The 22,707-nt window shown below is 35.8% G+C and overlaps 1 protein-coding gene across 1 annotated transcript in view; it reads right to left on the bottom strand.

Moving 5' to 3' along the window:
• The window catches only part of dnah5 (dynein, axonemal, heavy chain 5), an 88,880-nt gene that overhangs the window by 9,236 nt on the left and 56,937 nt on the right, over positions 1-22,707 (bottom strand). The window contains exons 65-81 of the mRNA XM_032558388.1: positions 21,107-21,310; positions 20,675-20,854; positions 16,153-16,290; positions 14,630-14,765; positions 14,185-14,366; positions 13,733-13,867; positions 12,926-13,081; positions 10,294-10,476; positions 7,404-7,508; positions 7,008-7,146; positions 6,291-6,405; positions 5,590-5,780; positions 4,610-4,731; positions 3,297-3,446; positions 2,592-2,837; positions 2,024-2,243; positions 1,010-1,215 (exon numbers count right to left, since the gene is read on the bottom strand). Of these exons, the coding sequence (XP_032414279.1) occupies positions 1,010-1,215; positions 2,024-2,243; positions 2,592-2,837; positions 3,297-3,446; positions 4,610-4,731; positions 5,590-5,780; positions 6,291-6,405; positions 7,008-7,146; positions 7,404-7,508; positions 10,294-10,476; positions 12,926-13,081; positions 13,733-13,867; positions 14,185-14,366; positions 14,630-14,765; positions 16,153-16,290; positions 20,675-20,854; positions 21,107-21,310 (2,808 nt within the window). The remainder of the gene's footprint in view (positions 1-1,009; positions 1,216-2,023; positions 2,244-2,591; positions 2,838-3,296; positions 3,447-4,609; positions 4,732-5,589; positions 5,781-6,290; positions 6,406-7,007; positions 7,147-7,403; positions 7,509-10,293; positions 10,477-12,925; positions 13,082-13,732; positions 13,868-14,184; positions 14,367-14,629; positions 14,766-16,152; positions 16,291-20,674; positions 20,855-21,106; positions 21,311-22,707) is intronic.

A 22,707-nucleotide genomic window follows, 5' to 3' on the forward strand; every position in this document is an offset into this window, starting at 1 on the left:
AACATACATTTCAAATTAAAAATGAGAAACAAATATTCTTTCAAAAAATAATAAAAAAAACAAAAGACAGCACAATTTTGGTTGCTTGAAGTGAAAAAAAGAACTACTTTTTGTTTGAACATCAACACTCATGTCTTGTTTGGCAAGTCTATCAGTATCCCACATCTTGGTATCATTTGCCAAGATCTGCCTTAAGAAGATTTTTCCAAGACAGTCAGAAGTAGATGTTTTTCTGGATTCTGAGTAAGTCATTGTGAAGCTTTAACCTTTGTCAATTTGGGTTAAACTCCCATTTTTACTTGTATGGGTGTTGGGGATTTCTTTCAGTGTAAAGCTTGGGTGTAATCTTTCTGCAAGTTATGGCTTCAGATAAAGGAGGCAAATAGCAAACTTAAAGAAAATCCCACTAGAAAAGCTGACCTTTATTTCAGGTTAATTTAGATCTACTATACCTATGATGATGTGGGCTTGAGAAAAAAGCTAAAATTGAATCAAAGAGTTTTTCAACAAAGTTTCAGTTTAAGTGGATACATTTGCACACCGTTAAGCTGGAGCTTTGTTTGAGTTGTTTACATGTCGTCTCCTTACAGAATTAGATTTTTTTAAGCATGCAGCATACTGTAGATCAGAGTAAAAGTGGAAATGGTTTTGTAGTAATTTATCATAATCTTTTTATAAGTCACTAAAACAGCATTGAAACAGGGAAGTAGACCTTTGATATCTGCTGCAGAATGAAATATGTGAAGGTTATGATAAAGTGTAGTGTAAGTGCTTTTTTGCAATTCAGATGAAGCATTTCCTTTGACTAGTCATGCAATTAGAAGCTTCCACTTCCTAAGTACAAGTGAAATAACACACTTCTCAGCTAAGAAACGTTAATCATAAATATGTATCTTTTGATCAGAGGCTTTGCTGTTTACTTTCATATATCCAAGCTGGGATTTCTGCTAGTCATGTGTGCAAATGTTTATGTGCAGCAATAGCTTCACCCTACGTAAACTCCACTGACCTTTTTGATGTCCACGTCATCCAGGTGGTTTTGAACAAACTGGACAGTGGCGTTAAAGTCTGCTTGGTTGAACTCGTAGGGGATGTTCCATCCTAGAGGGCCAAACTTCCTCCGCTCTTGTACGGTACTGTGGAGAAACGCCACAGCATACAGCATTGGCTTCCACTGCACCATGTTACTGACATCCAAAAGGTCCTGGTTTATTCCTGTTAAAAGACACGGGGATCAATACGTCAACACCCAGTTCCAAAATATGTTGGGAGTTGAATATACATACACATATTTTTCAACTGAAAAAGATTGATATTCAGAGAAACAAATAACAGTGAAGCAACTTTAAATGCAATTTTTCATTTCATACAGCTATAATTTTGGGATCAAAATATGTGTCAAATGCACTTTTGTGAATTTGCAAATGAAACAGACTTGGTCTCTAGCAGGATTTAGGAGCTAAAGACAAGCACACATAGATTCTTAGTTGCCCTTCATCCTTTTCAATATGAACTAGGAACAGGCAGTTCTCTTGTGCATATTAAATATTCTTTTTACCCTTCTGGGTTTTGAATAAAAACACAAAGTACATGTTTCAGCTCGTCTAAGGTCTCATAAACCTTCCCCCAATGCTTGTGGCACTTGGGTGTAAAGTCTCTGATTTAAGCAACAAGCATATGTTTCTTGTGAATTTCCATCTCTTCATCTGTTGTCCTTCCCCTAGGACACAGTAAGAGTCTGGATCTACAGTATCTATATGCATGCATCCACCCACTACTCAGATCTTTATAAACGGACACATCAAGAATAATACGACACTTTTGTGTTTCAATCATTTCATTATACCCCTATTGACAGTTTTTCTATTTGAAAATACATATACTTTTGCTTGCCTGTGTTTGCAAGCAAAGGCATTTCAGTACAAGACTTCGTGTAGCTTGAGTCCATACAGTCTGTCCTCTATTTTCCACAGATCAATTCAAATGACTTTGTTACTGCAAATTAAAATACACTGAAGCCCACCTCCATAGGTCCTCTTAAGCCCAGCCTTCAGGCCCTGCGGTGGTTCGTTGGTGAACTTGACAGACATCTGAAGAAGAGTGATGGGGAAGTGCTTGTGAGCCTCTGTGGTCATCCAAAGGCGAAAGCTGTCATTGACAAAGTCTGTTTCTGTCACGGTGTCCATTAGTTCATCCATGAAGTCTAGACCCAGATGACAGTTCTGGAGCAAGGCCCACCCACCCTGTGAATAATCACAACAACCGGTAACCATCAAACACTGTGACGAGTTGAGGATAAAATTTCAGGTCAGGGTTCAATCCCTTTGTCGGCCATTTTTAAACTATAACTGTTGTGTTCATAGTGAGTTTACAGTTTTGAAGGGAGTGGATACACAGGGAAATAGATGGATGCAACTTTAAAAGAATGGAACAGGCAACAAGATCTAAAATACTGATATTTCTCCTCACCGTTGTCTTTTCCACATCTATCTGGACTTGTAAATTGCTTGATTGAAATTCTAAACTTTTCCAGGCTATTTCGGAAAATTAATTACAGTACCAACAGCAGCCACCTCAGAGCCTGGACTCACATTAGCCATGGTCTGCTGCAGAAGCTTCCGAGCATGGACCTCTTGTCCTTGTCCCATAGACACGTATCTGGTCTCAATCTTGAGCTTCTTCCCCAGTGCAGTGATGGAGTCAGTAGGGTCTGATCCCATTGAAAGGAAGCAGATAAGCGGTGTCCGTGGATCTGATTCCTCCCACATCTTCTCCAGGTCAAGAATCACCCCTTCGGTGTACTTCTCCCCCATTGCATTAGTTATGTATTTACGAGCCTAAGAAAGAGAGGAGGAATCAAATGGTGTAAAGTGGATGTTTATTTACTGGTTATAAATGCAAGAAATGCAAAGAGTTGTTGAACTCCTACCAAAAGTAGAAGAAAAGGAAATACATTTTCTATCCAGGGTTAATATTAGGAAAATATGTGGAGGGTTTTTGGTTTGATGTTTTGCAGATCATTTTTTTAGTCCACGGTTTGTTTTCTAAAAACTACTTAACAGACTTTATTTTTTTCTGAAAAACTCTTTTACTCAATAACCTGGTGTATGAATGGTGGTGGATATGGATTTGTGTGGGACTCAAGCAGAACAGTAACTTCCAGTTCCTTCATCACTTTCTCTGGCATCTTATTTACAGTATTTCATAGTATAATTGTTAACAGGCTGACTTTACACTCAGTTTTTGACTTAACTCTATATAATTACTCTAAGAATACAAAAATGTGTTTTCTTTACCTGCGCGATGGTCCTGTCGGGACACCAGCATCGTATCAGGAGCAGTCGCCTAAAGCAATCGAGAGACTGATCATAGGAGTTCGGAACCACCTCCTCCTCTGGGGCTTCCTTATCAAACCACGACTTCCACTGCTTCTCGTTACGACTTATCTGGAAGAAATGTAGACATCGGGCTATTGCACTGAGGTACATCTTACACTGAGTATATTTCGCAGGCAAAGACACTGAGTGCCTATATGGCCTGTACTTGCATAGAGATTTATTAAGTCCAGAGGACATCAAAGTGCCTTACGCTGCATTCAGTCACACATTCACAAGCTGATGGTGGTAAGCTACTGCATCATAGCCACAGCTGCCCTGGGGCAGGCTGACTGAAGCATGCTCATCTCAGCAATCAGAGGCCTCAGAAATAAATTAATCATGAACCTGAGAGGAAGGGAGCTTTAAGTTTACTCTGTTTTTGTTAGATATGAATATGGTGTTACTTTGGTAAGGTAAAAAGGCAAAAATAATAATACTCATAATCATCATAATCTTTTTCTTTAACCGTTTATTTACATATGAGAATATTGGAAATAGAAAACACAATTTTTTTGAAACAACAAAAATATGCTTTATCTGCTGTTTGTTCATATGATGAGCATATTTTCAAGTAATATTAGCTTTCTTCATTATAAATTTATAAGACTGAGAAGTTTACGTATGCTTGAGGACAGTGTGCCCTTCCAACAGCTGAAACTCTAAACTTCTGGGGTTTTTTTCATGTCCTCCTTGAAAAACTGATTTGAATAAACTAAAAAGTTCAACACCACCTCTCCTTATTAACAGGCATGCGGAATAAAATGCTCATGTGAATTACTTGCAAATACACAGTCAGCCAAACACACATCATGCCGGCATGTACATGTACATCTGCCCAGCCAAAAGTAATTGATTGAAAATTTAACCAAACTAAGCTCATTTCACACAACGTTGGTTTTTCCCACCATGGGAGCCACCAGGCTGTCAGTTACACTCAAGGGTTTGTGCATTTGGGTGTGAGTGACAGTCAATCACGAGTCTCTGAGAGCCCATGTGTAAAAGAAAGGATGAAGTGAGCCATGATGAGGATGATATTGACATGCTTAGTGGCGCAAAGAAGAGCTGTGAAAAATATTTAATAAGCACCCAGAGACCACAAACGCATCAGAGTGTGTGTGATGAACAGATGAAACTTCCTTACTGAGGGAGACTTGGTAGATAAAAGTACTTGGGTAAATCTTTCTCAGCTAAAGATGCATGCCTACACTGATTGAGATGTGCAATATGTGAACCTGATCCAGTATGTCGGAGAACTGCCAGAGTTTCCTGAGCTCCACGAGGTTGAGCCAAGTCATGTCCAGGATCCACTTGGCTGGTTTCTGAGGGCAGGCTTTTAGGTCCAGAGACGCACCGCCTGTACGATGCAAAAACACACAAATGAACACACACACATGTGTGTTTTCAGGATAACGTTGAGTTTTGTCTAAGCAACATTTTACAAAGCAAAAATGCATATCATATACCTTTTTTTTCTACATTTCAATTAATGTACTGTACATGTAATTACAAAAAAAGTCAAGAGTACTGTAGTCAGCATGTCACAGTTGACAGATGGTATAGCTGCATGCATGTAGCAGCATGTAGCATGCATGTAGCTGTTCTGAATCTGCTGGTAACGCTACGGACTTTTACTCCTGCAGTGAAAAGTGCTGCGTGTAAGAAATTCAACTAGCTGCTACAAGTACTTAAAGAAATATAATCAAACAACTTATATCTTAATACTAGAAAAACTTCTCTAAAACATGAGAAAATTACTCTTTTTCTACTTACTTTTTTGTTGTTTTCAACATTTGAATTTAAAACAGTTAGGCTACATAACTTGTGCTTTACACAACTATTTTAACACCTTTTCACATATTTTATGCAATAGACCAACACAAAATACTACAGAATTGTTTAGTGGAAGAAAGTATGTAGTGTTTCAAAACTTTAAATACTTTTTAAAACTAAAAAAAATAAAACCATGAAGCCCCCTTTCCTATGATATCGCTTAATAAAATCCACTGCAACCAAATTCCTTATTAACTGAACTCATTACTAAACAATATAAAAATACATCTGTTTTGTAAAGACTTCTGAGGTTAGTTCAAAAACATCAGTGAACAACCACATTAGTGATCTTTATGAAGATCAGGAAACTCACAGGTCAGAGGTAAAGGTAAGGAGAACTTTACATTGAATGACAGTGATGTTGGATGAAAAGTTATCGTACCTTTAATGAGTGTGTGGAACTCCTCATGTTTCATTTTGTTGCTTTGCATGTCGATCTTCAAAGTCAACAGCAAAGTAAAAAGAAACTTGTGTTCTTCGTACAGGCCCCGTGCTGCGTAGTGGTGCACCTCAAAGGTCATGAACTCTATGATGCTCGCAATCCGTTTGATGGTAATAGGACTTTTTGAGGACCTGTTCCGGTAGAAAATTACAACACAAATGTTAGTTTTGAACGTTAGTTTAAGCCCCAAGCTTAATTGTTTAACTGCTAAACAGTACATTTTTCTCTAAATTAAATAGGACTGTAGTCTGTACCAACTTAATGCACAGTGTAACCCGTGAGGCTTCATACATCGAAGTAAAATATCCAAGCTCAGAAATCTCTGGCCAATCTCTGGGTTAACCTTATTTCTCCTTGGGAATATTATGTTTTTTTTATTGTATTGAAATGAAACAAATTACAAATTTAGTACCAAGTATAAACAATATGAAAATGACAAATGTGATTGTTATTTCTGATGAGAACTTCACGTCATATACAATTGTGAAGTGGCTACAATAGTTGACTTAATATTCTAAACAATCTGGGCTAAAAGGTTTAATTGACAGTGTTAATAAAAATAATATGATTCTATGGGGTGAAGCAAATTCTGTACTGTTGTTGTATTATACTGGGACATCATAAATGCCAATATTTCTCACCTAGCAAGAGAAAGGTCAAAAAGTCCAAGGAACTGCCTCAAAGATGTCTGGTACATGATATTTACCATACTCATCTCAGTAATAAGGAAATACAGGATGCTGCCCCTAGTGGCCACTAAAATCACACAGAAAGCAGACAAGAGAACAAAACATCAGAAAGAAAGGAAACGACATACAACATCTGTAATTATCTACTGTCTGACCAATAAATGTTCAATAAATAATTGAAACTTGACTTGTCCGGCGCTTTACTTGGTTTTCTTTATGCTGTTTTTTCACTAATGTTTTCGAAGAAAGCTCTTCAAGAACAGCTGTATTTATACTGAGATTATATTACACACAATATGGACTTCTGTTACTAATTATGAGATTTCTGTTGGTTGCACTCTATTCTACTGAGGACATATACACTACATTGTTGTGAAAACAAATGCAAAATACAGTTATCAAATCTTTTTCTGTAAAAAAAATAGGTTCTACTTGGTGTTCTTCTATTTCAGAAATAACAATACATCATATTTAAATTTGTGTTTGTAAAGTAGACAATGTAAGTGAATACAAAATACTTTTGCACTAGATTTGTTAAGAGTCTGAGTTGAAATAAAAAAGCTAAAGATATAGATATACTGTATGTATCCATTCTTGCCTTTGACTTTAGAAACATACTGCAGCCTGTCTAAAGAAATAAATAAATAAAAATTCTATCTCAAAGCCTACCGGGTCGGTATTCCTCCCTAGCAGCATTTATCTGAACTTCAGTCTCAGCAGCAATCTGCAGCTTCTGAGTGACTTCCTCGGCTGTTTGCTTTGTGTTGTTGAGAACGAGAATCAGGCTCTCATCATCCACCAGTGAACCCTAAAAAAACCCCAAAAAACGTAAGAAAACAAAACTGTTTCAGATGTTTTCTAAATGAAAATCTTTTAACCCTACAATATTATCAGAAATCAAAATGTGAATCTGATCAAATAATAATAAACAAACTAAGTGTTCCCACCACTCTTATTTTTTCAACATTTGCATCTAATCATCTAATGTTTTCGAAAAGCGGTGCTCCTACTTTATGCATATACTATATATATAGCCATAAAATAAAGTTTGAAACATATTTTTACCTGTGTGCTAGTTAGTCTGTACAAGAGGTTGTCCTCAAGTTCCTTCATTTTTCTCTTGTTATAGGTTACATCTTCCAAAAGGTCAGTCCTCTCCTTCTCCATTTCCTGGAGTCAGAAAACACAGCAAACAGGGACATGTAGATATAAAGTATAAATCTGTGACTGTAAAAAAAACACAGCATAGGGCCACTAAAATCAAAGAGCTTCATGAAGAAGATGAATCTGACAAAAGTAAACGTATTTTAGACGGCGGGGTATTCTAAGTTGACAATTTACGCTTAATGTGGACAAGATCAAAGTAAATCTCATTTTGAATTCATGCTGTTATCTAAGCCAACTTCTTAGTAGAGAGATCATTAGTTTTCAGACTTTCACATTCTATTTAAAACACATCGTTCAACAAGGTAATATCAGTCACAAGTTCTCACCACTGATGTTTGTTTAAAACCCTTTCCACTGCATCTGAGGGCACAGATTAAACGAAAACTAATTTTGATGGTTGAAGATGAATGCCAATGTTCAGAAATGAGCAATTCAAACATAATGAATTGATGATGTGTGCAGTAATGAGTTATAAGTATAACAAAACAAATACTACACATAAAATTCAACCCAAAAATCTGCACTCATCTGGTTTAAATAAACAGTCACTTATATTCACCCTGAAGTTTTTATGAAACTGTTTTAGATTCGTGAAAATGAATATGGTCAGAAAGTCAGACTCAATAGGATGAGGAACAAATAGAAGTCAACTCAAGGAGTCTAGGCTTCAAAGTGCAGTGCACAAATATCAAGTCACATAATTTTAAAAAGCTGTGTCTGTCTAAAAGTTTTTCTTCATAATTTTATAGTCTTTACAGTCTGTTAATGTGCCAACATCTAAGACAACATGATAATGGAGTTCAGTTACATTTAGTGACAGATACTTTTCAGAATCATCTATCTATAATTCACCTAGAATCCTGTTTCAAACCAACAAGGTAAAACAAACGTGTTTTTTTATCCTCAAAACCTGTTTTTAAAGAAATGCAGTAAATGTGACCCAGAAACGGTGCAAATAACCATATTTACTGAATTTTTGGGTCATACTAAAAAAGGAGTACAAATCTATGCAGTCCTTGATTTAACTAGCCATAAGTTTTGTTTTTGATTCAAAAACATCCCTATAACTCCTTGGTCAAAAATCTGTTTAGTCTCTATGGTGACCAACTAACCAAAAGATAGAGTTATTCCACAGTTCTTTCATTACTGCTTTAGGTTTTAATTTAGGCGTGCACCACGGAATTATAATATGGGTTTCACAGTTTTGTTATCTGGATTGAAGGTGGTTATTTTCCAGTCTGTCAATATGATCATCTGGTTTCTACTGTATTGCTATGGAAATGGTCATAAAAAGAAACAGCAGACTCTCACTTGCAACTGTACATGCAGCTTGTGTCGTTGTCGCTGTTAATAATTAATACTGTTACGTGGCAAATGCTAGCAGGAACAAGGGACGCAATTGTTTCTTTCAGGTAAACTTAAGTTATACTTTCAGAAGAACCTTCTGGATTTGTACCTAAAAATGTGCACAAAGCAACATTTTCCATACAATCGGATTTCTCCGTTTTTATTTATAGATTCTAACTTGAAATCAGGCAAAAATAGTTATTAATCTAAGTTACTGTGCTCTGTGAGAGAATCACATGCCTTATAGCATTCTCTGTAGTACTGATATTTGGCATTGTCTACAGCCCATCACTGAAATTATCCTTTGACAAATTTTGGACCCGCTCTCATGAACCAACAGTAGAAGATTGTTTTCTCTATTGTCGTTTGCTTAACATGCAAAAGGTCTCTAGTTTGAAACCAGCCAAAAACAGTTTTTTGCCCAAGTTATGTTTATCAAAGGTTGTTGTAGGCCAACAAGAGGGTTTAACTTGTGTGATCTGCCAACAGGTTTCTATGACATATTGTTTAGAACTCTGGGCTTTCAATCCAGAGATCTGAGTTCAAGTACAAGTACCTTCTGGAGTTGCAAATAATCTTTTGTCAGGCTTAATTTATCGACTGTTATTTAATTTGAAAAGAGGCAGAAAGAGGTTTGACAGTTTGTTCACCAAGTTACTGTGTTATATAAATATTTGCCATTGTCTGCAGCAGATCAACAATTTCTTACAACTTTAAAATATAGAGAAAAAATAATGACGAGTTTCTCATTTAAACTTGGTTTTATGCTAGGGCTAGTTTTTGTTTCCCTATGCTCCTAATGTTTGTGGGTACATTTATAAAGTAGCCTTATTATCAATGAAAAATCCAAATACTGAAAACAATAATTCTAGCCCTCTGTACCCCCATAAGCTCGAAAAAAAAGATGCCGGTTTTTCAATCTGGAATAGCAGCCTCAGCTCTTTCATTATCGTTATATCCATATTTGGCGCATATTGGAGATAGCATGCTATTCTTCACATCTTCCATGAATCTTTCATTTCATGATCGCCCATTAGGCTTACCGGTGAGAAAATTGCTTTTCTGCAGCAGTGCCAGTCTTTTCAGACGAACAATTAATGAGCCCTTTGCACTGGTGTATTTACAGTGAGCTATTATATTGCTCAGTGTGAATGGCTCAAGTTCCTGACACTTTATATGTGTGTGTCTTTGTTAGCAGATTTTATCCTGATACATATGGGCAACCATTGTACCAGTGACTGGGAGTTTCTTTACTCTGTTTTGTAACTCATGAGTTATGTCACACAATAAGAGAGGTGTTAAAAGCCTACAAGTATCGATACAAACCGCTTCAAATCTGTAGGAGTGAGATTTAATTATTTTATATATAATATTGCTTAATTAAGTCATTAAATTGTACATATGGCAGGTAAAATTACCGTCTTTTTGACTGAAGGTATACCTGTTTTTCAGTGAGAATGACACGACCCAGTAACTGGTCCTCAAGCCCCTTCATGGTAACAGTGAAGTCAATGATGGAGGTGCGAGCGCTGATTTCAGGAGTGTAAGCTGGGTTAGGGAGCTTGGTGGTCATATAAAGCCTGAATCCTTTCATCACATCCACTTCTTTGTCCCCAACTTTCACCTGTGAACATATTACCTATTAGCATAAAAGCATCATAAACATTAAAATGTATCAAACCACAAGCGTAACAACGGATGAGTGTTGGAATGGCCCACTTAAAATTCAGGCCTAAATTTGTTTACTTTTCATCCGGTCTGACTTTGCTTCTGCATTATTCTAGATGTGTAAAGCGGGTGGATGTATACACAAAAAAGACTTCTGTTGGTCTGTCAAATAAGTGTAATATTTGTATGCAATTTTTTTTTTTGCCCGAGTAACAAAATCCTCTCATTAAACCCTAATTAAAAAAATAACACTGAACTGTAGAAAAAAAGTCAAGAAAGAGGCCAAATAACTTCCTGAAAATCAATTATTTGGAGAATGGCGTTAAATGGATTGCGCATACTTTTTGAGAGCTTCAATAAGCCCTAGGTAGATAGAGCTACTCTGAAATATTCCCCGTGTGTATTTGTGCACATAAATATGTGTACCTGCATGGGTGCAAGATTGCATTGCCTCTGATCGACACTTAATTACTCATGGCAGTATATCATCTAATTATCCATCTGTATGTCTGTTCCTGAAGCTGTCAAGCGTAGACACCTTCACTTCTTCCTCAAAGCAGGATATTAATAGAAATAGTCTGAAAGAGACTTCTGGTTGATTGTTATGTTTGAGGAGTATCCCTGTTGTCAGAGCATGTTTTGTGATGCATCTGATGGCGAGTACCAGGGAAAATGTTTGCAAGCTGACTGCAGTAATATTTATAACATGACCTTGTATATGATGTATGATAAAATAGATACACAGTTATGTAATTAAGAAGATTTTACTTACAGTCAAACTGTGTGGTCACTATAATTCCTCTCAAAGTAATGACACATTTTACAGATTAATCAAAGCTTTTATGCTTGCAAATAAAATTTAAAAAAAATAATAAAAAAAGAATTCAAACAATAACCTCCAATTTTAAAGTAGAAAATATATGGCTTGAACATTGCATAGCAACTGGAAAAAGGAAGTTGTTTCAGTACAAAGCACAAAGACCTAATAGTAAATTCCTAAAAAATTAAGAGATAATTTTCAGCTTTTTTAACAACTAAGATATGTGTGACGGGTTCAGCATAGAAAAATTTAGTGTGTTTTCTTAAAAATTATATATATATATATATATATATACAGTACAGACCAAAAGTTTGGACACACCTTTCTAATTCAATGGGTTTTCTTTATTTTCATGACTATTTATAAGGCAAGAAATCCCACTTATTAACCTGACAGGGCACACCTATGAAGTGAAAATCATTTCAGGTGACTACCTCTTGAAGCTCATCAAGAAAATGCAGAGTGTGTGCAAAGCAGTAATCACAGCAAAAGGTTGCTACTTTGAAGAAACTAGAATATAAGGGGTATTTTCAGTTGTTTTACACTTTTTTGTTTAGTGCATATTTCCACATGTGTTATTCATAGTTTTGATGCCTTCAGTGTGAATCTACAATGTCAATAGTCATGAAAATAAAGAAAACTCATTGAATTAAAAGGTGTGTCCAAACTTTTGGTCTGTACTGTATATATATATAATTATGCCATATACAGTATATAGCCTTTAACATTGTATTTATATGACAAAAAAAGGCACAAGGTATAAAGCGTGGATTATTTTGAAAAGGTACTGAAGTGTGTTTTTTTACATTTCACAGCTGCTAAAACCATTTGGTAGAATCCAGAGAAAACACCAGGCTTTAATTCTGCTGCATAACATACCTACACAAACACTATAATTAAGTGGCACATACAGTGTTTGCCTCTAGCTCATATAAATGTATACTTTGTACATTTTGTCTATTGTGATTCACATTTTATTGTGCAGCATGTTTAGATTGAAGTATGCTGCTGCAACAAAACCATTTCCAATGCAGGTATTAATAAATTGTTTTGTGAGCAAATACTGAGTTTAGCAATGAGCATATTTATTATGGGTACAAAAAAAGAGAAGCATACATAAAAAATCTATCCACTTCTTTATACTCCTTGGCCTTCATCTGAGACGTGATATTTGTTGAGACATTCTGAGATATGAAGGACTGGGTGGTGCATCTTTAGACTGTATGCACATATTAATCCCAGATTCAAAATCGTTTATCAATAATAGAAAATGTTTTCTTAGGAGGCAAATGTCCTGATTTTGAAACAAATGAAGGGAAAAAGAAAGAATGAGCTATTATTTCTGCACACTTTGTGCACTCTACATCTCCATCTAGAGGAGTTTATGCTGTGTGGTTTTATTGAGCAAGCATCCATGCATTGCTTTAACCTTTTTGTGTAGATACAGGTGTGTTAGTTAGCATGACCAGATGTATCTGTAGTGTGATATTATGTCTTGACTAAGCAGGAAAAGGTCTTTTAATAATACAGAAAAAAAAAACATGACGAAAACAGATATTAATTAAACAAAATAATTTTCTATAACCTTGTAAGTGGAGCCAGTTTTAATAAAGTTTTTCTCAAGAACGTTGTCAAGGGCAGGGTCCAACTCCTCCCCAACATCTTCAATCAGCAGGGGGCGACCAAGAGACAAACTGTCTTCAAGATGATTTTTAAAGTACTTATGGTTTAGTGACGTAATCTGAAATTAAAAGAGTCAACAACAAAAAAAAAACATTGGTAAATTGTGAATTACACATGTTCACACAAAAGAAAATATGGAATTCTATAATGTAGCCTGAATTATTATCAGCAGTAATCAAACTGGATTTTTCTAAGATTCTCATCATAAATACAAAAAACCTAGAAAAGTCATTATGTATTGCTTCTTTTAAAAAATATCTTAAGGAAAGCTGATAGTAACACTTTTGGTTGGATGATGTTCAATGCAAGATGGTTTGAAAACTTATGGTTAAGTCCTGCGTCTTGAAAACACTCATAATGTGCTTTCAGAATGCATTCATGCTGCTCAGATATTGCCTCTAACAGGTGCATGACCTTGTCTGAGCTCATAATGCCTACAGAAATACTTTTTCAAATGCGCTGTCCATGCTGGATATCAGAGAGCTAAAAGTAAACAGAATATCTCAAACACAAAATCTGACACAAATTTTTTTCCTAACCTGCAATGCCTGTTACAGAAGAGAGCAAACTCACCATTTTAAACTCAAAGTTAAAATGCTGATATATACGCATAAATGATTCCAACATTTTCAAATATCTCTTGTATGTTGCCAGATAAAGATCAACTCAAAGTGGATTAGATAAATAAGAAGATGATGGTCAACCAAACCTGCAACTCATTTCTAGCTTCTTTGTTTTTAATCCAGATTTTTCCCTGTGTCTGTGGGTCAATAAGCAGAGGGAATCGAGCAGCTTTGGTCACAATTATGCCATTTTGAATGGACAGGTCATCACTGGGAAGGCCCTGTAACAAAGAAAGGTGAAGCTTATTCCTGCTGCTATTTATAAGGTGTTCCACTTAATCTTACAAAAAAACAGACTATTTAGAACCTTCAAATATTTATGCATCAAACACATAAATGTGTTGCTGTACAGCTGCAGTTTTGTAGTTGTATCTTGTAGGTGCAAAATGCAGCTCAAAACTGTGTTTCGCAGGTTTGTAGCTGCATCCTTATCAGAAACACAAGGAGATTTTCTTAGTGATTTTTTGTTGTAAAGAAATAATCCCTAGTCTTCAACAACAAACCATTTAGGTGGTCTTTAGCCAGATCCTTGACTAACCTGCAGGTTCCATTCACTAACAGTGGGTGCATCAATTAGAAGCTCAGCCAGATTGAGGCCTTTGGCAAACGGGATGCAACGCTGCTTCAGCTCTCGCTGCCAGTCACTCAGAAGAAGATTACGAAACTCCTGATTAAAGGGACCAGAATATGAGAGGAAAGCTGTGGCCAGAAGGACATCACCTGAAAGACACCAAAGTGATGATAGCAAATATGTTTTCAATACCTGAAAAAAGTAAACAGCATCAGAAAATAAAGATGAAGAAATTAATGGTTTTAGTTTTTTTTTTTTCCAACGTCTGGCTTGAATAGAAAATTACTGCACAATTCTGAAATCTCTTCTGATACACAAAACCCTACATGTTATGAGATAAAATATATTTTGTATTGCAGAAATATTGTTTCTATAATATAAAGAGTTAAATCATACATACAACGTAACCTACCCACAAGGCGTTTGGTTTGGGCAGCAAACTCTTTGCTCTGTTCTGTCCACCTCTCCTTCTCACCAGCGAGGCCACTGATGAGACTGGACGCTGTCTGCATCTTGTGTCTGCAACGCTCAGCATCCTCCAGCAAAGTCTGGAGGTAAATGGGCCAACAAACAAGTCAGCTTGGCTTGTTCATGAGTCTGTCCATCTTTGTCTGTTCAACTGTGTTTTCATCCAACTACTTTTTTTTTAGTTGGATGAACTGTATGCATCGTGGACAAGGAGATTTTTCTTAGAAAAAAAAAAAAAAGCATCATTCTGCCGCTAGCTGTAAATGTTGCCTGTCTGTCTGTTTAATAAAGAATCAAGGATCCCAGTGCAAGCCGGGTTATTTCTGGAAATAAGCAGATGATGTACAATTGCGTTCAATTTATCTGTTTCATTTAATCTAAAAGCTTAAATAACCTGTCCCATGTAAGAACAATCACATCTTGTATAGAGGCGATTTTTGAATCATTTAGCAGAATTAGCTTTTCATTTGCTGCTCAAACACCATAACGACACTGTTCTGAGAGAAGCAGCAATTACACTTCAATACAGATCAGATTAGTAGCACATAAAACAAAACTGCTTCTGAGTATCTTAGTCCCTTTCACCTGCAGTATACCCATGATTCTCACTGTTGGTCTCTGGAGAAGAACAGCTCTCTGCTTTAATCACAGAATTATAAAAGAAGACTCTGGCTTTGCAGTTTTCCTAATCAGACAATCATGATGCACACGATTTTCTGTTTACATGCTGTTTTTCATCAGAGGACAGACAGTTCTGATAATATAAATACACAAAACTGGGCTTCGGGTGACTACGACTGAGTCATTCTCTATTTCAGCTGAAGCTCATCCCATGTTTTCTAGCTGCATTTTGAAAGACCTTTTGAATAGTCTTTAACATTACAGTCAACACAAGCACAAAGACACCATACAATTCTATTAGAAAATCTGCTGTGCATAATAATTTGGAACAATGCATTTTGAGTTTTTTATTTTTTAAATAAATACTGTTCTCATGGGGAGCTTTGTTCAGTAAAATTCGTTTTATACTGCAATAGTTTCCTTTAATTGAGCTCACCAGACAAACTAATCAACCCAGCTCTCTGAAATTAATTATAGTGATTCAAAGAGCCCTGACACATAATACCATCTATAAATTTAATAGCACAACAAAAAATGTTATCTTTATGACCCTTTAATCCAATTTGCATAATAACTTGGAACACGGTGTACACTCTACATAACTGGTGGAACATTTCAAATGGGACATTTTATAGATTTTTTCTTAGAGATTTTTCTCATTATTTACCCTCCACTTTACAATTGTGTGCTACTTTTAGTTGTGTTAGTTTATCAACAAAATCAAAATATTTTACAGAGCATCAAAAATATATATATAAAAAGTAGTTTCATCGCAATTTCCCATTAACACATTTGAAAATGTAGTATAAATATATTGTGTGTTTAAGGAGTCAATAAAATGTTGACCTGTTTCTCCATCATGGCCTTCTCATACTCCGCCTGCACCACGTCCAGCTCTGCCTGCTTGGCATCCAGCTCAGCCTGAGCTTTTTCCAGGTCCACATTGGCCAAGGCCAAGCGATTTTCTTGCACCGCAAGATTGGCCTAATGAAAATAAGAAAAGATAGAACTTGGTTATACTTACCATCCTCACAGACAAAGTAGGCAGAGTTTATTTTTTGTTATACACAAAGAAAGAAAGGACAAAAGATCAGAGAAAGTGGAGATTCAAGGAGTTGACATAAGAAGTAAAGGTACTGCAGCCGGCCATTTATTTCATTTTATTTTTTCAAACTTGTGAAAGAATAAATATATTTCTCACTTTTGCAATGTTAGACTTACTGGAACTTTTAAAAGTTATGCGTTTACATAAAATATGATATAAAAAAGGATAAAAGCATAATTCTTTTCATTACAGACTTTAAGAGACTCCCCAGAGCTGAAGACTTTCAGATTCAAAAGTCCACCAGTATATGATAGAGAAAAGATAAAGGAGGAAATGTGGAAGCCAAAGAACTGTAAGTAAACATTGAAAGGTTGCCAGAAAAAAGACAAACACAACAAACAAACAAACAAAAAAGAATGATTTAAATAGAGGCAAAAGCAAAAAATAAATAAATAAAAAATGAAGTATTGCTGGTGCAATAAATAAGGCACTGAAAATTATTTAGATACAGAGATTTACTGAAAGGTTATAAGGTAATCTGTGCTGAAATCTTCTTGGTTGGCTTGGCCGAAAGGGAGTCTGCCACTTCCATTCATTATTAATTGACATCGAAAAAGACCATTCATGCTCGTCTGTCTCCCTGTCTGTCTCACAGTCTGGCTGGTTTGCTGAAAAGAAAGCCATCGCTGAGCCGTAAACCAGAAAATCAATTGCTAGACCATGCTCCATGCTTAAGGAAAAGGTCAGGATGAGAGGCAGCGGGGTTGTTTCGGATGTTGCGGACCACGAGATGAAAACAGAATATGGGTGTTAGTATGTGTGAGAAAGAAAGTAATAGAAGTAGAAAGAAAGTCGAGGCAGTCAGAAGAGGCATAATGGAAGCGGGAAGAAGGGAGACGTAAAGGTGAAGATGAGACACTGAACAGAGAAAATAAGGCTAAAAATAAGGCCACTATTACCTAGTAACAGAGAAGAAGAGATGCAAAGGACATTCAGATGAAAGAACAGAGCAAATAAAATATTTAATCAAGTCAAAAATTTAAATGTACACTTTTAAAGCTTTAAAATAATTCTTATGCTTCAGAATATTTATTTTTCTCAAAACCAGTTCTTACAAGGACAAACTAAAAAAAGCAACAAAAAAAACTGAGACTGAAAAAGGATGCATGAATCTTTTTATAGAACAAAGCCAAGGTTGGTGGAAAGTGGCCTCCAGCAGCACAGCAAGTAAGCCTCCTTCAGGATATTTCTTATTGCTACATTTAACTCTTAAGAGAAATAGAGACTGCTGTAAACTCTTGCTCTGGTGTACTATGTGCAGGAAGCTTAAGTAAAATAAAGATTTTTGCATAACTATACTGCTCAAAAACATAAAGGGAACACTTAAACAGGTGTTTAACACTTAAAGTGTTCCCTTTATTTTTTTGAGCAGTGTATATTAACAACAATTACCATACTTACAACCAATATACTGTATTGTCATCTGAAACTATTATTTGCAGAATACTGACACCGTTTTTAGACTTCAACTGTTTAGTTTGAACATAATTCACTGTTATATCTTGTGGTTTATATTAGAATGATCAATACAGCATCTATATGAGAAATGACCACATTTAAATCTGTTATTTCCTGCAAATGGCTTATTTTTTTTCCTTATTACTCTTTATCAAATGAAGTAAAAGCTGTTTATGTAGATGGAAATGGTCACTTCCCTTAAAATCAATCCTTAGATTTATGAGTTGCAGTCTACATTCTTCCATAAGTGAGTTAAAAATGACTCATATTAGAACCGATGTGTTTTTCATGACATTTTTTTTTCATTTTGGTTAGCCATAATATTTGTACTATATTTTCTATGATAATTAAAGACTGGTTTCATGTTTACAAAAATCTTGTTTCCAATCTCTAATATTGTTTAAATACATCTGAGTTTAGCAGTGTCTTAATAAAAAGGTGTTTTTCAGGTTTTGCTGACTGTCTTTATATCCTGCGCAGCCCCAGCTTCCTCTTTCAAATCTCATACTGAGTAGTCTAAAAGACTTTGGCCCAGCTGATATTATTCATGCAGATGAGGTGTGACAGTGGCCTCAAGAATAATAATACTAAAAGGCCCTGACAGTGTTCATCCACGTTTCCTTCAAGTCTGTGCTGACCACCAGAGGATATTCAATTTCTTCTTGTGTCATCAATTTTTCCTTGATTTTGAATCGGAAATTCTGCCTTGTCCCAATTTCTAGGAAACCAACTTAACACAGCAGTCCAGAGTACACGTCAGGTTTTCAAGACATATTTAAAAGTATGTAAAAAAAAAAAAGGGTATCTGATATACAAGTCAAAAATAAATTAAAAAAAAGACCCAGCTATGGTTTACAAGACAAAGATAATAACTAGTGTAACAAAAGTGGTTAAATTATTCCTCAGCTGACTTGATGCAACCTGCACCTGAATGATGGCACAAATTATTTTAATGTCTCCATAACACACAAAACCCCGCCGGGTTTCAATATATTCCGCTTTTTTAGGTTGAGCTGGCAGAGGATTAAATTATTGTGATACCCCGTGCTGAGTGTGGATAACTTTCTTTGTACCTTTTTTATAGCCACAGTCTGTCCCTCATAGTAGTATAAATAATATTACAATAGTTTAATAATGGTATTGAAAAAAAAAAAAGGGTAAGCGAACAGAATTTGCCCAGCCTTCAAAATATTCTTCTATTTCAACAAGGCAAACCCTATGAGGTCAAAAGCAAAATGTTTTTCTTGACTAAGCTTAGATTGCTGGATATCAACAAGAACCTCCTTTCTACGTGTTTATTCGTTAATCATGTGTCCTGTTTCCTGCTGTACTCTGCTGCTGGTTGTGGTTTTATCACACTGCTGCTGATAAAAATAGAAGACCACCAGGGAGTTTGGCTCAGTGGGATTTCTGTATAAAATCACAGAGTTAAAGCAGTTGGCGAAAACATCTGTCAATTGGTGAATTATGCTAGATAGGTTGGCATAGTCACTTGGATGAACACATAAGTACCTCAGTGCATCTAATTGTGTTATGTAGGAAGTTAGGAGTTAGAAATTAAAAGTATCTGAGCAACAATTGTGTTATGTATATATCACCCATTCATGGGTGATATTTGGCGCTCTGACTGCCCGGTCAAGCACTGTAGTGGTCTGTGTGTGTTTACCTGTAGGTTGTTTGCTTAACTTTTTAATAAAAGTAACTGTTTGCAACATGTGTATCTGTGCGAGTCTCCACATTGCATGATTCATTCAGGTCCAGCTGCAGTCACTGGTATGCTTCATCTGACGTTTTAAATATGAAGAATAAAGTGTCTGATTCACTGTCAAGTGAGACAGAATATAAAAGGGTTTTGAAATTTCTAAAAGGCCAACGTGATCTGGTACCATGATGATAAATAGGGGGTTTTATGCACTTCAAGATTTTGTTGAGTTTTGCAGCAACACATGCACCGTCGCTATTGATCAGTTGAACAATGTGAACCTAGAGGCGACTGATGAGTTAAAAGAACAAAAATGGAGTCATTTTTAAGCAAAGCTGAACATATCTGATCAATCTCCCAATGACTATTTGAAGAAGGTTCTGAACTCATGCTTGACTGATAAAGGCCTTGCTTTGATGTAATAATGTGCAGACTTTGTCAGGCCTAATGTGTCAGTTTTATTTCTATCCATTTCAATGATGTTTAGTTGTGTGGATAACATTAACATCTTTACTCATAAATAATACATACAAAATACAATTCATATGAATGCATTGAAATGTTGGTCTTAATCATAGCATTTTAAGTGATCACTTTAATGGAAACAAATTCCTTTTACTTTGGAGTTACAGCGATGGCTGAAATTAATCCTATTTGGTTTTATATAGTATTTGATGCCATGATGTTTAACATTCAACTCAGTATCCAGGCCTTTGTGTTTATACATATCTAAAGTGCTTATTTTACTTTGTTTTTCATTCCCATAATTTCTCTTTCTGAGAATGACATCTTAAAAGTTTTATTACCCAGACTGATTGTAGAGCATAAATAAATCATGAAATTGTATAGTTTATGTAGCCTGAGGTTTTCCTGTGCAAAATGAAAACAAAAACAAAAAGAAAACTCTCTGCTGCATTGTAATAACGTCTTATTCATAGAATGCCTCAAGGGAGCATCAGTCCAGCTGTTCAGTGAATACATTTTTAGGAAAGTATTCACTATTTTATTGTAGTGAAGTCTGCTTTTTAAGACGTTGTTTTGTCTGCAGATATAGTCTGAATTTCTGCAGCATCAATAAAGGTGATTTACCTTACAAACATTACCTTCAAGGGTAAAACTTCCTTGTTTATGGAGAAGAAGGAGGCCATGGCTTTAGTCCAGGAGGCGAGGCCAGCAACATTACCACACACTCTCTTGGCTGTTTCAATGTTGTAGTCAGGCATATCAAAATAGGGCTGCAGCAGCTCCACTGTTTCTTCATTAATGGTGTCTTTGGGGAATTGCTTCAAAAGAAACAAAGATGTTAAAAAAAAAATGGAGGTGGGATATTATGATGTAGGATGGTTTTGTTTAGGACAGAAAAAGAATCTGGACCTTCTGTCTGTTTACAGCAAGAAAAGTAAAATACAGAACCGAAAACAGGATACATGATTCATTAAACCAGCAACTTTATCACTAAAATCAATGGTTTTGAAATTCATCTGAGCAAATTTTATGTTTTTTTACATCTACATAATGTAATTTTAAAAGTGCACCTGCAAGCTGCCTAGGAAGTTTCCAGCTGTCATGAGTTTTAGAGACTCCTGCCAGGAGGGAGTGATGCAGTTTTTCTCCGGATCGATCTTCACACTATTGATCCTCCTCTGGAAGAGTAGCAGCACACAATCCATGATGCGCATGATGAGGTGGGGAGGCCGTCCAAGTGTCCGTACAGTGGCGATATCTGATGGCTTGATTGTCTATGTTTGAAAAGAAAAAGGAAACATCCAAGATATGTTTTTACATTAACGGGGCAGAAAAAGATGAATAACATTTCTATTTCTATTTTCTAAGCAGTCAATTTTTCAAAGCAAAAAAGTATGTTGAACTATTTTTTTATTTGCTAGGCGGCTGCTTAAGATGCGTCAGAGTAGTTATTGGTACTCATTGTGCAGAGTGGAAAACAAGAAAAATGGGGACAGAGCTAGAACGAATGGTGGAGTATGTCAAAAAGAGCTTACAGAAAATATGTGATATGAAAAAAGAACAATGTGATTTGTTTTAATGATGTCATTCAATGGAGGCAATATGAATTAGTAAAGATAAGACATTATTACAACAGACTAAAAGAGACAACCCTTTGCAAAGGGTTGTCTCTTTGTGAATTCAATGTCGTTGTAAATCCATTGTTTCCTTATGCAACAATTAATTAGAAAATTATTTTACATTTTTTTCAATTAAAAAAAATTATAATTAAGGAGCAGCTTGGCATAGCACATTGGTGGGAAATCGCCTACCCAGTGGGACATGTACATTCACAATGTAGCTCTAGTTTCCAGACCAACAACTTTAGACACTTGGCACATCAAGTTCTTAAGAGAATCAAGTGAGACCCTGATGCAAAACAAACTAGTACTGAAAATTATCATGTATACATCATGCACAAATAAGCACAGAAATTTACTGTAACACAAAGTCCTTAATCCATTCTATTCACCTGTTATACTGCCATAAATTGCATAAACAAACATGGAAGAATTCATGAGTTGTTCCTTAATTGACACTAATTTGACTCATATGCTCTTCAAAGCATGTCTTTGGTACATTTGTCATTCCCTAATCTAAACCTGCTTGATTACTGGTAGAGAAAGAAACATCCTTAAAAGGCATCACAACACAAACTGGTCACAATAAAAACCAAATAAGAAAAGCAAATTTAATGCAGTTCAACTGAAACTTATCCTCACTTGCAGTTCTTACTACAATGTAAAGGCACTTAAATTAATGGTGCTTCCCTATATCATCTGGTAATGTATCTGCATTTAAATGAGCTTTAAGCTACATAGTTCATGCAGTTATACAATGTAGTCAATTTAGGGCTCACTATGCTTGATGTTTCACCAGGGCAATGGCTTTCTCTTAACGTGACAGGAATGAGGAGGAATTCATGAAGTTGGACCCGAATGCAGATAATGATCCAAAAACAGATTAAATAAGTCAAAAAACAATATGAAAACACATTGACAAATGAAGCATCATCACAGCCAAAAGACAATCTCAACCTATTCAAAAAACATTAATGATGGGGTTTTAAAGAGGAATCTGGGTAAACTCCAGGAGGGCTACTAAAACGAAACATGTTATATATCTTTCTACA

This window comes from Xiphophorus hellerii, chromosome 3, assembly GCF_003331165.1.
Source record: "Xiphophorus hellerii strain 12219 chromosome 3, Xiphophorus_hellerii-4.1, whole genome shotgun sequence".
In the NCBI taxonomy this organism is placed as follows: Eukaryota; Metazoa; Chordata; class Actinopteri; order Cyprinodontiformes; family Poeciliidae; genus Xiphophorus; species Xiphophorus hellerii.